This window comes from Microcebus murinus, chromosome 6 (genome assembly GCF_040939455.1).
Source record: "Microcebus murinus isolate Inina chromosome 6, M.murinus_Inina_mat1.0, whole genome shotgun sequence".
NCBI classification, from domain to species: Eukaryota; Metazoa; Chordata; class Mammalia; order Primates; family Cheirogaleidae; genus Microcebus; species Microcebus murinus.
In genome coordinates, this window is record NC_134109.1 from 49531235 (window position 1) to 49549436 (window position 18202).

Here is an 18202-nt window from a genome sequence, read left to right on the forward strand (position 1 = left end):
AACAATTCAAGCCCAGGGCAGTCTGATGTCAAAGCTCAGACGTTATACTATGTCACACAGCCCTGCACTGAACATCTTCTACTCTGGAACAAATCAGCCTTATGTCTGTTCCTAAAATAGTGCCAGAATTATAATAAGAGTTCAAGGGAGACATTCCAGAATAAGAATAAATCTAGGGCAGGGCTACTAAAATTACCTAGGCTATGGTATCTAAGGGTAGGCTTTTATAAAATAATTATGGGTTCAAGATACAAATTGTAGAGAAATCATGAGTGGCACAGAAAATCCTGGAAATCTAGAACTAGAGACTAGCATTCCTCGTTTGAAAAAAGGACAGCATTTACCAAATGAGTAAAAACTCTCAGAAGTGTGCTGCTACTTTTAAGCCGAAGATAGTACATCAAGAACACCCAAGGCCCTTGCTTCATGTATTCTGCTTCTGCCTCTACTTTCCTCAGTTTGTCAGATACTCTTCACTGGCAGCCACAATATATCTGAGACCTTAGCCCCATCATCTGGTTAGAAGGAACCTTGGCATCCTCTCAAAGCAAGTATCCACATATCCACCCTCTCTTGCGTATCTCCTTTTCTATTTAGACACTGGATGTGCTCCCTTCAGAAATTTATTTTTTGGGTGTTTTGCTGCTTCCTCAAGCTGAATATATCTTCTCAACTCCTCTCAGTCCATACAATATGGATTTGACCTGCATATTTCTAATACTAGCAGTTACCATTCTCATTCCCTTTTTTTTCTCATTAAAGTCCTATTGAGGGATAATCCTATTTCCCCAAACTAAATGCTTGTCTCGTACTTAACATCAGTGTCTGGGTCCCACTGCTTAGGAGCAACTGCCCCTGCCTGCCTCCTGGAAATGACCAGTACCTGGAATCCCCAGTGCTGAGCTATGCGGCATGTCTCTCTAGATTATCTGAAACGGCCAGTTCTATGTGATGCTGCTTAGACTTCTAATCTTGCATGCTGAAAGCTATTACTAAGTTAATAAAACTAGGTGGACAGGAATTTGGCTAGAGAAGGTTTACCAAGACAGAAGATTTTGTGCGCTACAGGGGTGGTTCTAGTTATGAAGTTTTATCAAATTTTATTGTAATATGAGTTAGCTTTAAAGAGATCTGATTCATTGGGTAGAGGTGGAAAGAGTGATAGTTTGCGGTCTCAGGTACATGTCTGACCCAAAGGATGTAGCTTACCTTAGCAGGTCTTAGAAATATCAGAAATAGGTTTAGATCCAGGACAAATGACTAGGCCAGGCATCCAGATATGCAGCACCTGAGGTATAATTTAGAATGGGTTCTAGTCCTAGCAAGTTGCAATATGGGCCAGCAACCTGTGATCAAAAAAATAGAGCAAGCTTGAGGAGGTGTGGATTAACAGGTCAGGTTGTAGAATTCCCAAAAGATTACTTGTATGCCATTGATGATTTCCTTTTTTTAAAAATAACAAACTGGCCAGGCAATAGCACGTATGGGAGTCTGTTTGATTTAAAGGGCTAGCAGGGAAACCAGAAGTAGATCTAAATAACATACAGGGACTAGTATTTGTATTGCAGGAAGTGGCTAGGTTGGAAAGAAAGGACAGATCTGACACAGATGTTCTGAATTTGCCTTACTTAGCTGCATCTCCAGAGTTACCAGTTTTTCTCATCTTTGTCCCACCACGTAGAGTGGATCTTCTGCCAAACTGTGACTCCCTCTATAATGCTGCCTCTCCCATGCTACTGAGGTTGGAACATCATGCTAATATTAAAGAATAGAGACAGAAATTTTAAGTGGAACTACAGTCAGTAAAATTATAACAGGTTATTATGGTAATTAGAGATGTCAGAGGAGAGCCTCCAAATTTTCATGTTATCATAAATGATAGAGTGACCATTGTTGTTCCTGTTAGAAACAGATTGCTCTTAAAAGGACCCTGGCAGTAATGCAATGTGGGTTCCTTAGGGTTTTAGGCTCCATGCAACACTCACAGTCAATGTGCAAAATCCAAGAAACTGGCAATCCCTGTGGTTATTTATACTGCTCCTATAGGAAACTGCTCTAATTAGGCAAGATAGAGTGTCTTGGGCCTGATTTCCTAATAGCCTCTGGAGTCTGCCTTCTAGAGCTCTTCCCTTCTCTCTGATAAACCATCTCCTGTCTGTCCTTAAGCCTCAGCTCAGGCTCACCACCTGGAGGCCCCCAATAGCCAGTGCTCAGGGTGTGGCTATACACATCATGCCTGTTTGGTTAGTGCAACCTTAAAAAATGTTTAATTTCAAGAAGAAAAAAATACCTTGGTTGATTGAATTGGCCAATTATTTCCATAAGTAATCTATGTAGTATTTTCACAGAAACAAAAAAACCCATATTAAATCTAGTATAATTTTTATCTCATTGTATAATCCAGTTAATAATTGCATGTAAAATATGCCAACCTGTGCCCTAGGACTTTGTTTATTTATAGCACTTACAGTGTCAGTAGAAGTAGTGGTGCATGTATTGACCAACACACCCTGTCCATCGGATTGTGTGCTTCTTGAAGGAAGGGATTATTCTTAGAAATCTTTTAAGTGTATAATAATCTAGGATAAGGCCTGGCACACAGTAGATGCACCAAGCTGTTTCCTCAATTTTTATTTCAACTACAGTTGAAATAAATTTTAATATAACCAAGTTTTCTAAGTTCACTCCAAGCTCTAAATATTTCACACAGAAATTGCTGAGGGCTCCATTGGTGCATGGTCCTTCCTATGCAGAGATGAGCATCATATGGATAACAATGGCCCTGGGTTCCTGAAGCTTATGTCTTAATGTTGAAGATTAAGAAAACTAATCTCCATTAAGTATAGTCATTTAGTCTGACACTAACTTAAAAAAAAATATTTCAATCTAGAGTCCTGCAAACACTCAAAGAACCTAAGAGTTAAAAAGGACAGTACAAATACGAGGGTGAAGTACTACTTCAGAATATTATAAGCTGAAATCTAGAAGAACCTCGTGGATAAGATATGTATGAGCTTTGATATGAGAAAGGAGTTGCAGTTTACTGCCCCATGAAGCTGCCGTGGTGCAGTGTGCAGGAAGCTAATTATAAAAGGCAGATCTCCAAAATCATGACAATTTTTCCCCCTACAGGTGACCAGTAAGTGAGTGAGCTTCGCTCATTTCTCTTCATAATGCCACGCGTTGAGTTTTGCTTCTACAGTGATACTAAATTCCATCTAGAGAAAGTGGCATTTCCTAAGCAAGTGGTTCTCAACACTGTGTGAACCACTCTTTGGGACCCTCTCGAAATTCTTGGTTCCTCACATCTTGTAAACCAGAGGTTAAACACTAGATCACACCGTATGAAATTAATATGCACAATTCATTTAAGTGAGGAAAAAGACCTTGGTGGAAACACTGGGGACTAATCATTCTCTAGTGCTTGGGGCCCCCTCCTCCCAGCAGAAGTACAGGATAGGAAAAGAGACCTGCAGTGGGTTATGTTAGTCTATCAAGGGAGCAGATAAATGATTACTGTCCTCCAGATTTTCCGTAGCAATTACTTTTGTAAATCATGTATAAATGCATATTTTTTAACCATTTCAATCTCTTCCCTATCCATATGCTCTTTGAATAGTAAAGGATATTTTCCACAAAGTGAACTGTGTACAGGTAACACTATTATCTTGGTTATAGAAAGAAATCAACCATTAACATATTCCCAAATTTTCCCTATTAATTTATGGTGACGTATTTCTACACTCGTTCCAATGCAAATTGAAGATGCTTGGGATTTTCTATTCCTTTGGTAACTATAAATTTTTTAAGCTCCCTAAACATCAGAGCTAGCTCTGTCCCAATAAAAGACCCTGTCATTATCAAAAGGGAAAAGATTTTCCAAGCAGTTAACTTTAGGAGACATTGCATATAAAATAAACTAATCTCTGAACTCCTAGTGTTTCTTTCCCCAGGGACTTTATCTGCTGTGATGACCGTATTGCCATTAAAAAAAAAAAAAAGACAGAAATGGGGAAGAAACGTTGCCACTTTCAAGTGCTGTGGCCTGTTCTGCCCTCTAGCCAAGCAGAACGGATCCTAGAAGACCTAGGGCGGCGGGGAGGAGACAGCGTGTCATGTAATTACCCCGGGTCTAAGGTGGCAGCTGGCCCTTGTGCAAACGCAGACAGCGGCATCACATATAAATAAGGAGCACTCGCCGCCGCGGAGCTCCCGGAGAGCCAAGGGTGGGCTTCGGCGGGGAGGTTGGAGGCTGGTGCCGCTGGCCTCCCGGAGTCTTTGGCGGTGTCCATACTGATGAGCTCGGCTGACACAGGAAGGCAGAGCAAAGGAGGAGCAGAGGAGGCGCGGAGGCAGGCGGCCGAGCCGCGCACCCGGCTTTGACGTCGCCCGGCTGCGGCTAGCAGCTCGCGCTCCCAGCACGTAGCGCACAACGTGACCACACACAGCCTTCCTCCCCGGCAGCCCGGCAGCCGGTCCGCCTGCGCTCCGCGCTCGCCGCTTCGCCCTCGTCCTCCTCCCTCCCTTCGCCTCCGCGGCGCGCATCTCCGCGCACACCCAGGGATTCCGGCCGGCGTCGAGCCCCGGGCGCTCGGCAGCGCAGCCGGGCACCTCTGCCGCAGCTGCGGCCCGAGCGGCGGCCACGCAGCCGGTGCCCTCCGCAGGCGGCCGCTCCCGCCTTCACCTCTGGATGCCAGCACTCCGCGAGCCCAGGCGGGGAACCCCTTCTGCGGCTCCCTCCTCTAAACTCCCGCCTGTCCCGACCGCCCCCACCCTCTCCACCTGGCGGGGGCGGCGCGGAAGCGAGGAGGACGCGCGCAGTGCCGGTGGGCGCGCGTAGACGTGTGTGAGGATCGGGTCTCTGCTTGGCGTTCTCCCTCTCTTGCAAGCGACGGTGCCTGGACTCCGCTTTCGGCTCCGGAATCGGTGCGGCGGGCCAGAGCATCCTCGTCGCTGGCGGGGCGGGCGCTAAAGGATATTTTGGAGAGCAGTGGCTGCGGCGGCGGCGGCGGCTGAGGCTGGTGCCCGAGCGAGCTCCGGACGCACACTCCGCTCCCTGTTGGACCCTTTCCTCTTCCTTCTCCCCCCTCCTTCCTGCCCCTCCTCCCCACCCCCGTTCCTCTAGCCCCACTCCTCCTCTTCCTCCTCCTCCTCTTCCTCCTCTCTCCGCCCGGCGATGCGAGTCTGTGTGGTGTAACAGGATTGGCGTTGCAATGGCAACTGATGGAATGGGGGAAGGCAAGACAGCAGGGCTGGGGGCTCCGGACTGCGGGCGGGCGGGCCGCTGCCGCCGCTTGACGCTCCTCCGGGGACCTTCGCGAGTTACTTTGTAAAGGCGAACCCGGGCGAGAGCGCCCTGGTCGGTGTCCCGGGTCAGAGGCCACTTCCTGCTCCGCGGCTCTCCAAGCCAGGCTCGCACCGCGCGGCACCCCGGCCCCTGCCCGCGCCTGCCGCCAGCCCAGCGCGCCGCCGCCGCCGCCGCCGCGGAGACTCGAGCCCGCTGCCCTGAAGAACACTTCTCCTCGCAGCTCCCTTCCCACCACCGCCCCCTGCTCCTCCCCGGCGTCTGCGATCTTCCCAGGCGCCCGGTGTGAGTGCGGCGTTCGAGTGTGTGCGTGCGTGTGTGTGTGAGGGTATTGTGTTGTGGGCGTGTGTGTGTGTGTGTGCATGAGTGTGGGGTGTGCGGGGCTCCTGCGCTCCGCTCGCGGCCGCCGCGGGGGAAGGACGGACGGACGGCGCTTCCTCCTTCCGCGAGCAGTTCCCGGGCACCTCGGCGCGGCCCGGGCGCGAGTGGAGCGCGCCTGGCTGGCCGCCGGCCTCCGGAAGGTCCCGCCGCGTACCCCCTGGGCTGGATATGTTCATGTTCACGTGAAGATGGATTTAGTGTACGGTCTCGTGTGGCTGCTGACAGTCCTCCTGGAGGGAATCTCTGGCCAAGGAGTGTACGGTGAGTGGAATCGCGACGCTATCGTGACCTTGTGATTCTTAGGCAAGACAGGCTGCCGAGCGAGAATGCACGACTCGCGCCGTGCCGGGCCCCTCCCGGCGTGGCATTTGATTTACACTTCATCACGTTATTGGGAGCGATAAGGAGGCAGCGAGCGCGCTGCGGATTGGGCTGCGAGCCGCTCCCCCGGCGCCTCAGCTCGGGCTCGGAGTTGGGTCGAGCCGGCAGCGACGCACTCAAGCGAGCGAGTGGCTTTGCACTTGATTTATCCCCGCGGGGGACCCGAGCTCCAGTAGTCTTTGATTTAATAATGGTTTGGCTCCTTGCATGCCGCGGTGTCCGTGCTGCGGTTTCCCCCAAGGGAAGCTTCAAGTGTGACCCCTTTGAGTCTCCCCACCCCTCTCCGCCTCCCGCCTCCTCCTCTCCACCTTTTCCTTTCTGTGTGAATACCTACATGCCTTGATTTTCCGGCTCAGGAAGTGGGGTGACAGTTGAGTTGCGTTCTGCACCAGCGGTTGCCATGAGCACTGACTTGGGGAGGGGAAAATAGCAGGCAAGATTCTCGGTGCCAGACACAATTAAGGGACATGTTTGTGTGAATGGATGAGCAGATGCATGAATGAACGGACGCCTAAGTCCGCGCGTCTGGGCTCCAGGGCAGGACACCAGCTCGCTGCAACAGGAACAGTCTCAGCTCTCCTCCGGAAAACCTAGATATTAAAGGGTTAGAAGGGCAAGCTTGTTAATTCCGAGGTTTTGAAGTCCTCAAAAGCAACTCCAGGTTCCTTTGCCTGTCAGCAGCAGTTGGCACCCTTGGTTTTCGGTACTGAAACACACACACACACACACACACACACACACACACACACACACACACACATATCCAGGTCCTGGTTAATAGTGACTGAAATCTCAATCTTCTCTTGGGACAAGCAGGCAGTGCCCCAAAAGAAAAATAACTTTTGTGTTCTCCAGGTAAGGTGGGAGGTTAGGGGGGCAGCTCCTGAGGGGACAGCTGGCCAAGACTCACCCACAGCACCCCCTAGGGCCAATAGCCAGAGAATGTGTGCTGGATATCCGGCCCACTTCACCCTTGGTCTCACTAAGGGGTTTGGACCCCAGCACTGCAGGGGGCGGTTTGTGGAAGTGTGAGAGCTCTCTCTGCAAGCCCTAGAACTTACCACAGAGTGGAAGCAGGTGCCAGTGGATCTTGAGTCCTCAAACTCTGTGGGAAGGTGGAGTGCAGCAGTGGTGCTTGGGGATGAATTCTGGAGATCAGACACAGCCTTTACTCTCTCTACTGTATTCCGTCCAAGGCTGAGCAGTGCTGGGGAGAAATGGAGGGTGGTCCCCAGCAGCAAGCTCTGGTCTCTCCTGTGCTCCATCTGCTACTCCCCTTTCATGTCTTTCTGGTTCCCTCCTTGGTTCAGACCAACAAACCTTCACTTTCTCTCACCTCTAAGCATCTGAACTTCCTCTCTCCTCACTGGTTCCTTCCCGAATGGAAGACAACTTCTTTGGTGGTGGTGGTGACATGGTGATGGGTGTTTGTGTGTGAGAGAGGTGCTGAGTCTTTTGGCTCACCTCAAGGCTTGACTGACAGCAGGAGGTGGGGCTTGAAGAAAGCAGGAATTCACTTACTGTTCTTGTGACTCTGCTGGATGCTGGTGTCCCCTGAACAGCTGAGAGAAGCTAGGATTCTAGGGATGCAGGAATACTGGAGTCAGAACCTTCTCAAGGGGCTGATCATTAGGATGGGAAAGTCCGAATTCCTCTGATCCCATATCCAAATCTCTATTTCTCTTTCATTGGGACCATCCCCACTAAAAGAAGTTTTTGTTTTGAATTGTTTTTAAAATGTGTGTATGTGTGTGTGTGTGTGTAGGGGAAGTAATGAGAAGTGAGAAAGACTGGGGCAGGGATGGCAGTGGGACATTGGTGGAACTGTCTGGATTAGAAAGGCATTGTTCCATTTTCCTGTCATTTTTTATCATTCAGATTATTTGCCTTGGCAGCTCTCATGTTGGATAGTGGAAAAGGGTATGGTCTAGCAGTGTAGAGAAAAAGGAAACAATTTCATTAATATAATCCTATGCCCATGCCTGTTAACAATAAAGCAGGAGGCAGTTTTGCTACTGAGCTGGTGATTGTAATGATGATGGGATCTTTTTTTCGTTTATCTTTGTTTTAATATTGATGTGGTCATTAGTCACATAGCTAGGAATAGAATTGGCTTTGTGTGAAAAATATTAATCAGAATCCCTGGCTATTATAAATGTTGTAGCTAGTAGATGGGTGAAAAAAATTGTATATTGCTTTTCAAAAATGTCTCACATATCAGGGAAGTTTAGGTTCACAAAGTGTGACCCTGATCTTTAGCATCAGCATGACCCTGGAACTTGTTTGAAATGCAAATTCTCAGGCCCCTCTGAGACTTTCTGCATTCAGAAAGTCAGAGCATGGGACCCATTGATTCCTGTTCATTACCTCACGTGATGGTTTGGATGCACACTAAAGTGTGAGAAGCACTGGCACAGACTGACAGTTTTATGCTTTGACTTTGTAAATCATGACCTTTCTATAAGGTAGTTTTATTTTTATTTGTTGAAACATTTATAGGGAAGAGAACAGTTTATTTTTATTTAGTTAAAAAATTGATCCATTGTAACAGGCAGATGTAAGATTTAGTGTAAGATTGTAAAGTGCGTTTTGAACGTTTTACATAAGGATCTTTGAAAATGATTAATTTCAAAAGCAGAGTAATTATAAACAGAAACTTCAAAAATCTAGATAGGAACTTTGATCATAAAAGTCTGTATTTCTTTATTTGCCTGTGTTTGCCAGATGTAAAACCATTTATACTGCACACAGAGTATCATTTCTTAATTCTTCTTATGGTAGCCAAGTCCAGGAGGAAATAAAAATCATTTTCTAGGTTACTGAGGTGAAATCACTTGATTGTCACCTGAAATTATTTATTTTACATGATTTAGAACTATGTCATTACTAACCTTTCTTTCCTGAAATAGCTAGGTAATCCCTGCACTCCTCCACTTCCTGGCTGGAAAACTCTGAGCACGAAATTCAGATTTTATTTTTTAGGAAACTAAAAATATTTGTTTTAATGGATTATACTGTCTCAAGTATTATAATTTTCTTCGTGTTATGCCTAATCAGTTCCACGACCATGTGTGTAAGAGTTTCTGCTATAGACCTAAGGAGTTATTGTCATTTATCTTGGAATAGTTAACTGCACAATAGCTAACATTTATTTATGGTGTGGCAGCTGGGTAAGAGAGATTATCCTTTAACTGCTTATCTACCCTCAGCCAATAATTCTATCATTAATTTTTTTTTTGAAAATGGGATCTGTTTTTCATATTCCTTACATATTTCTTATCAAATATGACATTATAATAATATCAATTATTTTAAAAAACTTGTGAAAGATTACAAAAACTCTTCATAATAAAGTAGCACAAAAAAAATGCCATGTGGACTTCCCAAGACAACTATTTCAATAGATTATACCCATTTGGAGACATATATTTGTGTGTTTTTTAAAATTTACTTTCTTAAAGTATAATTCTCACTTCTTAAATTTCAAAAAGTTATTAAAAATTTCCCCAAAATACTCTTGGTATCTTAAAGTTTGTTTGAATTTTCTTTTTTTTTTTTTTAACACCACTGAAAACCAAAAAGTCATTAAGTGAACAATGAACTGATATCTAATTTTAGCATTATTATTTTTGTCATACTCACATTGCATTTGGTTTAGGATAACTAATAAGACACATCATCGAGAGTCAGAATGTAAAGTCCAGTTATGCATATATGCTTATTGAAATATCTAAAGCTAAGTGATCTGGGGCTTTTTCCTAGTTTAGAAAGTTTTCTGCTTAAGTCATTCTGTGGTAGTAAATTGTTTGGGCTGTTTAACTGTGTTTTCTAGAGATCGAATTGGTAATGACATATTACCAAGAATCATACCTCCTGTAAACTTCTCAGTTGGCTGGCTAAAATCAGAAGAACTTCTCCATTGACACACTGTATTTTTACGTCTGATCATCATGCCCTTGATTTCCTAGGGGGACAATAAAATATTACTGCATCAGCATAGACAAATCCCCACTATAAACAAAAAACAAAATAAAGCTCCAAGTCTGAATAGTTTTAGTGGGGACCAAAGCAAACAATGAATTGGTATCCTAAAATAGTTCATTGTCCAAAAATAGCTTCCAGAATGTGTTAAGTATCAAACATATGTGTCAAACACATGTTAATTTGTCAAATACATGCATATGACAGATTAGCAAACTATATTAATTCAGGTTAATATCAGTATATCTCATGCAATTTAAGAATAGCACCCAAGAGAATAGCTAGACAGAAATGACAGGTGGAGTTAAGAACAAGGGGATGAGTAAGACAGGAAAGCTCTGGAAGATATTTCAGGCTATTAGTGGGTTGAATCTGGATGGACAGATTGATCCAAAAGGATAAGTATGCAATGGGACAGGGGTCCTCAAACTAAGGCGGGGGGCCACATGCGGCCTGCGGAGGACATTTATTCAGCCTGCCAGGTGTTTTTGCCACCGCTGCCTGTCCTGCTTAGCAGCCAACTGGTCCGGGGCCCACAGTGCGCATGTGTGGAATGTGTGCCGCTTGCTCCAACGGCCCTCCAATGGTCTGAGAGACAGTGAACTGGCCCCCTGTTTAAAAAGTTTGAGGACCCCTGCTAGGAGAGGTCAGTCGGCCATTACAGCCAGACCCAGGATATCGCCATCCTTGTAGCAAAGTTATCCCAAGGTATATTTATTGTGATTGTTGTTCAGATTGGATGAACATCACAGAGGCCCTGTGATGAGATACTGCTTTCGACTGAACCATATTTAGGGTGTCATCCTGTAGGAGAAGAGAAGGAGATGACTTTAATAAATGTTGCTATAAAAAGAAATCAATATGAAGCTCTTACATACAATCATTTCTAACCTCTCTTCCCACTAGTTACCCTATTGTCCCTACACATTCACACATACTCTTAATTGTCACCACCTTGGCTACCATCATCAAGAAAAAGTGGCTCAGTTGCCATCCTATCTTGGGATAACTTTTGTCCACTCAGGGTTGTCTTTGCTGGTCATACTACTGAGATTTTACCTGCAAAATGGGAAGATTATTTTATACAGTGTTAATTGCCCATGTCCTACAAGTCCCTGGGGAAGCTCCTAAGTGGGCTTATAAATATTTTAGATTGAGCAAGTTATACATTAAGCCTAAGTTATCATTTTATAGTGAATAAGTCAGTAGGGTCACAGGGTTCAGACAAGAGTTAGAGGTAAAAGTTTAGCATTGAAGTAATTCTGGTGAATATATGTCACAAAAATAATTCTATGAAGGCATTCTTCATGATCTTGACTTCTTTGCTTAATTTCATTGTCTTTGGTTATGAGTCTTCATATTTATATTTTAATAATATTTTAATTTTTTTTGTAGTTGTGAAGCACCTTAAACCTTTCTTGAGAAGCGGTCATAAACAAACTTTTCTGAAAGTATGCTCTGTATTCTTTTCAAACTTACTATTTTCATGTAATTGGGGTAAGGCTCATGGGGATGGGATTATAGCATGAGCATTTCGGGTTCAGGATATATTTTATTAAGACAGTATCAGGAACCATGGTCTTGGGTTGCCTTCCAAGTATAGAGGCGCTTCATCACTTATATTCTCTGCCCTGGCCCTCATGCTCTGGGAAGAGCCTCACAAGAGTTGGGCTCAAGGCTTATAACTCACAAAGGCAACAACAAACAACCAAATATGCTGACCTAGTCCTGAACTTGATCTCTAAAGCAGCTAAAGTTAACTAATGTGTTATCAGCTTAGAGTTAAATTGGGGAATATCTTTCACATTCTCCTTTTTGGCTATTTTGGAAGAATATGCAGACTGTTACATTCAGTGCATTTCAAGTATGAATGGAGTGAACGTTTTCAGCTTCATTATAATTGCCATTAACTGAATAAAATGAAATTTTATTACTTTCCTTCAGTGACTGTCGATGTAAATAGTATATTACTTACAGCAGACTGAATAAATGATTACATTCATAGAAAACTATCTTATTTTTATTTTCAAATCTAATTAATAATTTTTTGGCTCTGTAAAATCATAAAGTTGTAAGTGAGAAGAGACTTAAGATCATTAAATTACCCCACTAATTTAAGACACAGTGCTTTTACTATTATGTCAGGCAGATGGAGGTCCTGTGTTGTTTGTGAAATTTTTTTGTCTAGGGTTTAGGTATCTTCATTGTATGAACTTATTTGTCTTTTGAAAATTACTAAAATCTCTCATGCTCAATTGTTGAGGTATGAACTTAATTATTTCCATCTTATACCAGCACAATTCCATTTTCTTTAAGCTTGTTTTATATCAGTTTCTTGCTACTTTTCCAAGACACTTTGCCATTTCTAATCTTATATTTTAAAACACTTTCTTTTCTTGTTGATGTCATCAATTGAATTAAGTAAGAACAATGATTTGTATTTTACAAACCAAGTCATACATTCCCCAGGAGTTATAATCACAGAAGAGAATTTCAACTATTAGGATATTTTTTGGCTATTACACATTTACCCTACATTTTTCATTTCAGTGCCTATTATGGTAGGATGAAAGCTATTAGAAATTATGATGTAACTTATTCTTACTGTCTTTTATTATGCTATCTTTCCAATTTTGCATAAAAGCAAGAGGCCTCAGTTTCTTTCTGTTTGTGGTCAAATCTATATTAAGGACTGTCCTGTGGTTGACAGGATCAACTATATGATATGTTATTTTATCTTCAAGCAGTATACTTCTTGTCTTATTTTGTTGTAACGAGAATGGGGAGAATAAAAATAATTGAGTGAGTCCCTGGAAACATGTCTGCCTGAAAGAGGAAAGTTTTTTTTCACAGCTAGGCATCTCAAAGTCCTAATGGACAGCCCAAAAGGGAGCTGAGATCTGAAAGAGGTAAGTAGGAAGTAAAGGCGATAATAAAATGTTTCTGCTCTTTAAGTAATGGCAAAACAGCAAACATTTTTTTTTTTCCTGAAGTAACTAGAACTTTATTCAAATGCATCAAAATAGAGTAAAAAAGAAAAATGTCTGTTGTCAGCTGAAGGACATCTTCAGGGAGATTTTTCTGATGTCCTGGTAGGGAAAGATGAAGGGATAAAGGGATTTTACATAGAGCCTGCGTCACTCTAGACCAGATTATTTTTGCTGATTAATTGTATGATTTGGGAACATAAGGACACGTGGAAACAGATTAAATGTAAGGGCACCCGTTGTGTCTGTTACTGATGCTGTGATGAGTGAGAATTCTTCACAGGCTCTAGGCAAATTTAGGTTAAGTTCCAGTAACTTCAGTTAGCAAATTAATGTATAACTGCTATGGCTAATGCATGTAGCTGTATTATAAGGGCTATCAACTCAAAGAGGTTACAAGTTAATTGAGGGGATAAAAACAAATGGAGGAACCAATAAAATAAGGCTATAAGAAATACAGATGTTTGTGCCTAAGCAAGAGAGAGCAATTACAGTTACTATCATGGTTGGAGGAAACTTGGAAAAGCTGATACACCAAGAGTTGAGCCTTGAAAGTGGGTTGGCGTAAAGAGGGAGGGTAGGGCATTGCTGCAGCATGGATCCCAGCTGGAGGGATAGTGGTACAGAAAGAAAAATAACCCTGGAGTGGGTGTGTAACAAAACCTAAGCAATTTCTCAAAAGTTTACCCCAACTTTAACCTGTGTCTTTCCCCTCCAAAAGTCGGTAGGTCTACAAAATAAATATTGTTGTATGATACTCTGGAACTTGCTCAGACATTTATGTCTGTCAAGATTCTGAGGTGGTGTGTATTTAATGTGAAGCTGACTTACCTGCTCTCAGAAGATAGGATAGTTGTCTCTAAAATTCGTGTGCAATACTGAGCTCTCTCCAAATCTAGGCGAATTTGAGAAGCTTGTGATACATTAATACATAGCAGCTCCTTTTGGAGGTAAACTCAGAAGACTATTCAAGGCCCTTTTAGAGTGCTGAAAAGAAGTGTTGCTTAGAAGCAGCGGATTATGGGTCCAGTTGACTTAAAACGTCATGTTGTCCTTTACAAATATACAGCCAATGAGATGAATGCATTGGCCTTGCAAAAAGAGAGATATGTGCTTTCATTATTGCTTTTTATCACTGTGCAAGGCAGCATGATGTAGTTGAAAACTGTTGGGTTACTTAGCCTTTCTTCTCGTTCAGCTTCTGCTTTATTGTGTTACCTCAGGCAAAAATCTTAAGCTCTAGCCCTCAGTTTCCACATTTAGTAAACTCAGAGGAGAGTGGGTTGAAAACAGCAAGAATAAAAAACTGTAGTTGGATTTTTATATCTGGAGTAGAAGCAGGAGAACATTGAGAGTTTCCTTTCTCTTCTTAAAAAAACTGCACTCTTAGATGCTCTTGCTATTGAACCTCATAATAGGATAGTCATTTAGTTTTTAGAACAGAATAAGGGGCTAGGAAGTAACAGAGAACAAGTAATTTTTTTTCTGGAAAAAAATATTCCAGTTGTATCAGTCAAGCAGAAAATGACTCAAGTGGTGTATTTTTAAACACTAGATGTATTAGTATGGACATGAAAATGCTACTGGTGTTGTATTTTGTATGCACATGTGTGTGATATTTCTCCCTAGGCTAGCCTCTCTCTCTCAATCCACACAACCCTGGAATTTCTTCTTTTGCTTTTTAATGGTGGTGGTGGGCAGGGAGCTGGTATCCCCCTTCATTTAAAAGCTCCAGGGAACATTAGTGTAACCTAAACCTTATAATCATGGGTAAATTTGTGCTTATATAAGTATATGTGTATGGTCAAATATATGTATAAATCTTGTTCTTGTATAAAGGAGCACGACTATTCTTAATATCCTCCATTTCAAGACTAATTGAAAAATAGCAATATATGAAAAGTATCCACCCAGACAAAAAAGAAAACATAGCGATGTAATTGTAAGAGTACTTATATTAATAATTGAGAATTCATAAAAAAAAACATAAAATGAAGATAAATCATTAAATACATTTATCACAGAATTGTTGTATAACATCTTCTAAGTTTGATCCAAAATTAACCAAAATTATTGTTCCTCAGCTACTCATTTAATCATTGAAAAAAATCTTTAAAGTAAAGTTAACTGAAAAGGCTAGATGGGACTTCACTCAGCCTTGAACTGTAGCAGCCACATACATAAGAAAGGATTTTTAGACACAATGCATTTTAATTTTCTTTTGCACTTACTATCTATTTTTTGAGAGTGAAAGGTAGTTTACTTCCATAATGCCTATAATTAACTACATGGCTACAATTGCTTAATTATAATAGTCTTCTGAATGTCAGAATATTAGCTTAATATTAGTTGGGCATATTGGTCAGGTACCTCTTTAACAAGAGTAGAAGGCAGTCTTTACTCAGGACTATAAAAAATAAAAAAAACCTTATCAGTGGGAAGAATTTCCTTATTATGTGGAATGAACAGTATTGACTTTGCTGAAAAAGTTACCTTAAGCATATATACACAGTAGACTCTTGTAATATGCACAGATATAACTGCCAAGTAGTTTCAGAGTTGTCAGTCTTACCCAGGTATCTCAGAATTAGTGAAGTTTTTATCTAGAAATGGTATAGTTAATGCTCTTATCCTGGCTCTGAACTTGTTCCTTGCCTTTTTTTTTTTTTATGGTTTATGCTACATCCATATTGTGATTCTCTTTCATCACATTTTTCATGAATCACATTTTTCATGTTCATGTTCACAGTAGTCTATGTCACCTGTACACTTTTCTTGTAACAAAGCTACTATATTCGTTTTAAAGAGACTTCAGTCTTATTCTACAATTAATCGAAACTAAATCTTTGACTAATGTTGATCTTTCTTTGCTGTGCACAGGTTCATCTAAATATACTTGTCCACAGAGGCACAACTCTCTTTCATTAGGACCATTGCCTACAATGTTGTAAACTACATAATGGCATCATCACTGTGAAAATTGGGGTTTAGAAACCTCCCAGTCTTTCCCCAGAACAAGAATAACTCCCAGTGGACCGCGGCCTGAAATAATCTGCTGTGTTACTCAGAGGCTGTTTATTCTCTGATTATTTCCTGTGCCTCCCTGTCAAACATCCCTCCAATCACAGCAGCTGGGGTTGAAAGTGGCCTTCTTGTTCACTGTGATTTTACTATTGAATCCTGTTATCATTATATCATTTTGGTTAATATTTCAAAAATAATTTATGTTTTTTATTTGTTTCATCACTGAAACTTACTATTAATGCCTTAACTGTCTAATTTTATTTATGCAAACCAGTACTTTGAAACCTTTATGTTTAACCACCTCTCCAGTTTCAGAGACGGTACATACTAAATAAAGTATGTACAAGGACTGTCCAATAAGTATTCAGCCATTGATAATACAACAAGAACAGTTAAATGGCTGGATACTTTCTGGATAACCTTTGCACACAAACATATCTATATGTATATACTGTATATACACATACATATGTATTTATATACAAATACACACGTACACTACAAATACATATTTGTTTATAGAGTATACATATGCATACTCTAAAGATACAAATTCATATATAAATACATTAACTATAACTGTATAAATAAATGTCAGAGTGTGTGGGTGTGTGTATTTATGAAGTGTGTGCAGTAGTAACTAAACCTTATTTAGGTTAATCTCAAGGAGGTAGGTGGCTTTCCCGCTTCACTTGCAAAGCTGACTCTGATTCAGTGTTGGCAACAGGGTATATGATCTTTAACCTAACATACATTTTCTTTTTAAATATCTTTTGTGATTCCTTCATTTGTGTATTCCTAAGTTTGGAACATTACTTTTAGAAACTCACATTACTTCTCTTTCCTTCTTTTTTTTAGTTGACAAAAGAAATATATTTCTTAGCTACATAATAGCAATACATGTAGAATTAATATTTTACCTGAATTACAGCGATTTATCCATTTGAAGTTTAGTGTCAATTATATACTTAGAAGACCATCTCTGCGATTCTATTAGTCAGATTTTTTTGGTAGTATTTTCTGCTTTCTAAGTGAGATTTTAGCACATGAAACATCTGCATTTACATCTGGATCCTAAAATACATGCACAAACCAAACTTAAGTAACTAGGATTATCTTCCATATTTTTCTTTGTATTATTGAGAAAGAATTAAACATAGGATATAGTAATTTTTCATAAAATATTTGCCACTTATCAAGTGCTTACTATCTGCCATGCCTGTATTAGGAGTTTTACATACATTATACCCTACTCTAAATCTGAAACTCATAAAGTTTAAATAACCATCATATGGTTGCTGGTATATTCAAATATGAAGAATATGTAAAAATAAATACTTGTAAATGGTTTTATATGTATTATTAAAATTACATTCAGATATGTGTATGCTTATACTTATTGTGATTAAAACATGCAAGGTAGCTACCTTACATTGTGTCATGCATGAAACTTATCTCAAACAGCATATATTTGAAATTCCACTTGGGCAATAAATTTTAGCTTTTTGCCTGAGAAATGTATTTGAGTAGCTAATGTCAGCATTTTATACCATTCAGTTTTCTTTCTTGGAAAAAAAAGATATGATTTATAATTTTTTTCTTGTTAGTATTGAAATAACCATACTGAGGGCTCTCTCTGGTATAATTTATTTTTGGAATGATAGGATATTTTAAGCTTATTCATAATTAGTAACCTGTAAAAATGAAGAAATGGCTGTGCTGTATATTCTGCCGAAGTAGTTATATTCCTTCATATAAAATAGTAGGCATTTGCTTATAAAAAATAACCACTGTCAGGTGTACTACTTTATTTTTCCCCAGGCTTATTAATAATCACTGGCCTTGGTGAGATTGATAGTTAAATGTCATAGTTGGCCTGATTTTTGAGTTCCCTCTGGGTATTGCTTGGACATTTTTCACACAGAGTTAATTGAGGAGACTATATCAGTGGATTTCTTTTCTTGAAAATCTTGTTGTGCTCAAGAGGACAGTTGATTGCAAGCTCTGCCCTTCTCTTAGTTGCCAGTGAGTTCCTCAAACCTCAAAGCTTACAAATTAATGCAGCTTAGTGATTTGTTTTAGGCTTTTAGCTACAGTATTTGCTACTATAAAAGTCATTTTTTCCTATGCTTTTTGAATGCAG

General features: G+C 41.1%; 1 protein-coding gene across 1 annotated transcript in view; it reads left to right on the plus strand.

The window, feature by feature from the left end:
- The first annotated feature begins 4626 nt into the window (after positions 1-4626).
- The window catches only part of MDGA2 (MAM domain containing glycosylphosphatidylinositol anchor 2), a 777981-nt gene continuing 764405 nt past the window's right edge, over positions 4627-18202 (plus strand). The window contains exon 1 of the mRNA XM_076004050.1: positions 4627-5947. Coding sequence (XP_075860165.1) covers positions 5668-5947 — 280 coding nt within the window. The 5' untranslated portion in view covers positions 4627-5667. The remainder of the gene's footprint in view (positions 5948-18202) is intronic.